Raw genomic sequence first — 4,150 nt, forward strand, 5'->3', positions numbered from 1 at the left:
AAAGATATTTGCACTATGAGAGATTTAATTATTCTAAATGCTTAATAAATTTGGAGTTAAGATGGATCTAAATTCTTTTAATTCTAAGCTATATATTAACAAATTTAATCCCTCTCAATGATAAATATATTTAAATTTAAAATACATTATTTAATTTTTTTAAATATTGTCGAATATACATATATAATTATTTATTTTTATTTTTTAATAGTTTAAATGTAATTTTATAGAATAACAACTCACTTTACTATATCACAAAACACTTCACTACCTTTTAATGGGATAACGAGTTTAGTAATATAATTTTTTAAGTATAAAATCGAATTACGTTTAATTTTCTTTTTCTTTTCTTTTATTCTTTATATATATAATATAAATTTCTTAAAAAAACCATTAAACTCTATATTGTAATAAATACAAGATATAAGAATTCATCCATTACATTGTGCATAATAATTTAAAAATATGAGAATTCATTAATTGTATTTGTGAATAATAATTTAAAAATACAAGAATATCAATTATATTAAAATATAAGAATTTATCAATTACAATAGGAGTTGTTTAACGAGGCAGAAGAATTGTTTGGATGGTTAAAAGTGATTGGAATTTAATTTGGGCAAAAAAATTTCAGAATTTTTGTAAATGTAATGTTTGAATCATGCTTTTATAGTGGAAATAGATTCAGCACCAAAATTGTCAAAAACACCTAAAATTATGAATTCTAACAGCTTTCACTTAATCATCAAAAACACCTAAAATTATGAATTTGAAAGCTATTCTAACAGCTTTCACTTAATCATCAAACATCAAAAACACCTAAAATTATAAATTTTAATAGCTTTCACTTAATCGTCAAAAACACCTAAAATTATGAATTTTAAGAGCTTTCACTTGAATTTACAAAAACCCTGCTATTTTTTCAAAATATAATCAAATTTCCATAATTATGAATTTTAAGAGCTTTCACTTGAATTTATGAAAATCTCTACTTTTTTTTTTGAAATATAACCAAAATTTCCATCACTTCAACAAGAAAGACAAAAACATAATTTTTAGACTACTACATTACCATATGGATAATAATTTAAAAATTCAAAATAAAATACATAATCATAATTTGGTAGAAATCCGTACACTTTCTCACCCTAGAAAAACACTTCACCCCAATTTCGCTTCCGTCAAATTGAAGTGTATAGTAATTACTTCTATTCCTTGTTAAATTGGGTTTAGATGCATTACTGCTTTTGTGTAACACGAATGGATAAACATTATTGTGGCCAAAATTCTCCCAGCTACTGTAAAACCGAGAGGACGAAGAAATAACTACATGAAGGAGGAACAGCAGCAGGCAATGCCGACTTTAGTGTCATATATGAATATCGTGTACAAAGTACTGGCTACGAATCACCTCTGCTGTTTGGTGATCAGTTTCGGATTTTGTCTTTGAATGCAATTCAGATAATGGGTTTATGCTATTTGATCCAAATGCCGTCAAAAACAACTATGCTGAAATGATTGAAGGTTTTTAGAAGGTTACAGCTTCTGTTAATTTCGGTTCATCAGTGGCGAAGGTAATTTCCCAAGTCTTTAACTGTATTTTAAAGCAATTGACAGCTTTCTTCAGTTTCGCTGCATGAACCATTTTTTATTTTTATTTGTAAACAGTCTGCAACACAACATGGATTGAACCCACTAGAAGGTTGAGCAGGAAAAGTTTACTACTGGAGGCGTTAATGCAAGAGAAATTTGCCTTTTGGTAATAGTGGTCTGTTAGAGGGTATGGCGGTCTCCTGTTGGTTCTTTGCACAATCCAATTTGTGTAGTTTATGCCATACCAAGACCGCTTTGCATTCCAGTTTTAAACCTGGTCTCTGTAAGCCAAACCAGGGACAGAGAATCTTCATTTCTATGAAAAAGGGGCGGCCTTACAACATTGGAAAGAAGGATTGGTTGTTGAATGAAACATCTATTGCATCTCCAATTACAAGGGCAATGTCCGCTTCATCTGAGGCACCTCTTACCTTTTCAACGGGTGTTGTCGACAGTTCCAGTAAAAACCCTGATGCCAATGTTATAATTTGTGATTACTTAAAGAATTTGGGAATAGATACCGAGGAGCTTGAAGAGTTAACACTTCCTACTACAGTAGATGTTATGAAAGAGAGGGTCGAATTTTTGCAGAAATTAGGCCTTAGCATTGAGGATATAAATGAATATCCTCTAATGCTAGGATGTAGTGTGAAGAGGAACATGATGCCTATTCTTGACTATTTGGAGAAGTTTGGTGTTCGTAAATCTGTGCTTCCAGATCTTCTTCGAAGATACCCACAAGTGTTGCATTCCAGTGTTGTCATAGACCTTCAACCTATTGTCAAGTTTCTTGGAGGGCTAGACATTAAGGCGAATGACATCCCACGGGTCATAGAGAGTTATCCTGAGCTACTGGGCTTTAAGCTCGAAGGTACCATGAGAACTTCAGTGGCGTACTTAGTTAGCATCAGCGTGGACCGTAGATCTATTGGAGCCATGCTGACATGGTGTCCTCAGATTTTGGCCATGCGAGTTGGAAGGGTTATTAAGCCGATTGTGGACTATCTTATAAGCTTGAGGTTTCGAAAAGAAGTCGTAGCAAGAATTCTTGAGAAGAAACCATACATTCTAGGTTTTAGTTTGGAGGAACAAATGAAACAGAATGTGGAGAGTCTACTCAGTTTTGGTGTAAGGTATGAGGCACTTGCTTCTATTATAGTGCAGTATCCGGAGATCCTTGGTCTTGATTTGAAGCCAAAATTGATATTGCAACAGGACTTCTTAAAGTCATATATGAAGATAGGACCTGAAGATTTTGGTAAACTTCTAGAGAAAATGTCGCAGGTTGTTGTCCTTAGTCAGGATCCAGTATTGAAACGGATTGAACTTCTTAGAGCATGGGGATTTTCGTCGGAAGACATAACAAAAATGGTAGTCACATGCCCTCAGTTGCTCGCCCTCAACATGGATGTTATGACACTCAGTTTCAATTATTTCAGGCATGAAATGAACAGATCATTACGAGACCTCGTAGATTTTCCTCCTTACTTCACTTATAGCTTAGAAACCAGAATCAAACCTCGATTTCAGAAATTATCAAGGAAGGGAATAAAATGCAGTTTATCATGGTTTCTAAGCTGTAGTGACGAGAGGTTTGCAGAAAGACTGGATGCCGAGTACATTGAAATTGATGAAATGGAGCCATCTTTCAGTTTCGGTGGACCATTAGGATCGGCAGAAAAAGAAAGCTTTTCAGAAGACGATGATGAGGAAACTGAATACGGTGAAGAAATTGAAAAGGGGTCATTTTACAGGCGTACACTCTCCGTCTAGTGCATATTTCTATCTGAAGGTGAGGTTACATTTTATCCTGAGTTTTTACCAGGTCAAAGTCAAGATTACCAACATATTGTTGAGGTTTTTTCTAAATTCAACATCAGGTTTTTCTTCTATGTGGTACTCGTGGGCTGCATGTAATGGATCAGATCTTTAAATCTGGCAGTCAGATTTGGTGACGAGGTTCTGGAGGGGCTGGTCGACTTTCTTTTTCATGCTTTGTGTGGAAACTACTAACGAGTCAAACTTATGCTTAATGTTGCAAAAAGTATAACAAACTTTTTATGCATTTGGACCACTTATGTGGAAATCACTAATCTATTGATATATCCATTCCATCAGTTCTCCATATCTCTTTGCAAGACACACATACACAGAAATAGACACAACAAGAGAGTATCGAATAAATAGATGAACACATAAACACATACGCGTTTGAACTTTGTCTTAATTTGCTAGAAATTTGAAGGATGTTTATAGTTGTTTCTATGGACTTGCGAGTAAGAGTTCACGGGAAGTTTATTACCTCTGCCTATACGTTGTAATCAAGTAAGATTAATCTCCATATCTTGGCGTTTCCTTTGTGTTTGCTAGGATGGTGTGTAGAGGTGATGTGTGTTGCCTTGGTGTCCTTGAGGGACTTGCTCAATCTCTGCTACTAAACCCTAGTATATTGCTGGCCAGGAGGAAATTAGAAGAATGGGAGGGAAAAAAGAGCCACTGTGAGGAATGGATGCTTGGATGGAAAAGGGAGCTCCATCTTTGTTTCCCCTAAAAACCC

The 4,150-nt window shown here is 34.6% G+C and overlaps 1 protein-coding gene across 1 annotated transcript; it reads left to right on the forward strand.

Annotated features, from left to right (window-relative positions):
• Positions 1-1,196: 1,196 nt before the first annotated feature.
• On the forward strand, positions 1,197-3,560 carry LOC149141120 (transcription termination factor MTERF4, chloroplastic-like). The gene is made up of 2 exons (XM_089448600.1): positions 1,197-1,574; positions 1,669-3,560. The coding sequence occupies exon 2, from the start codon at positions 1,783-1,785 to the stop codon at positions 3,364-3,366; it is 1,584 nt and encodes a 527-aa protein (XP_089304726.1). The 5' UTR covers positions 1,197-1,574; positions 1,669-1,782; the 3' UTR covers positions 3,367-3,560.
• Positions 3,561-4,150: the final 590 nt, after the last annotated feature.

Source organism: Pinus tabuliformis, chromosome X (genome assembly GCF_031772625.1).
Source record: "Pinus tabuliformis cultivar Carrire ecotype Pingquan chromosome X, CPIR1, whole genome shotgun sequence".
In the NCBI taxonomy this organism is placed as follows: Eukaryota; Viridiplantae; Streptophyta; class Pinopsida; order Pinales; family Pinaceae; genus Pinus; species Pinus tabuliformis.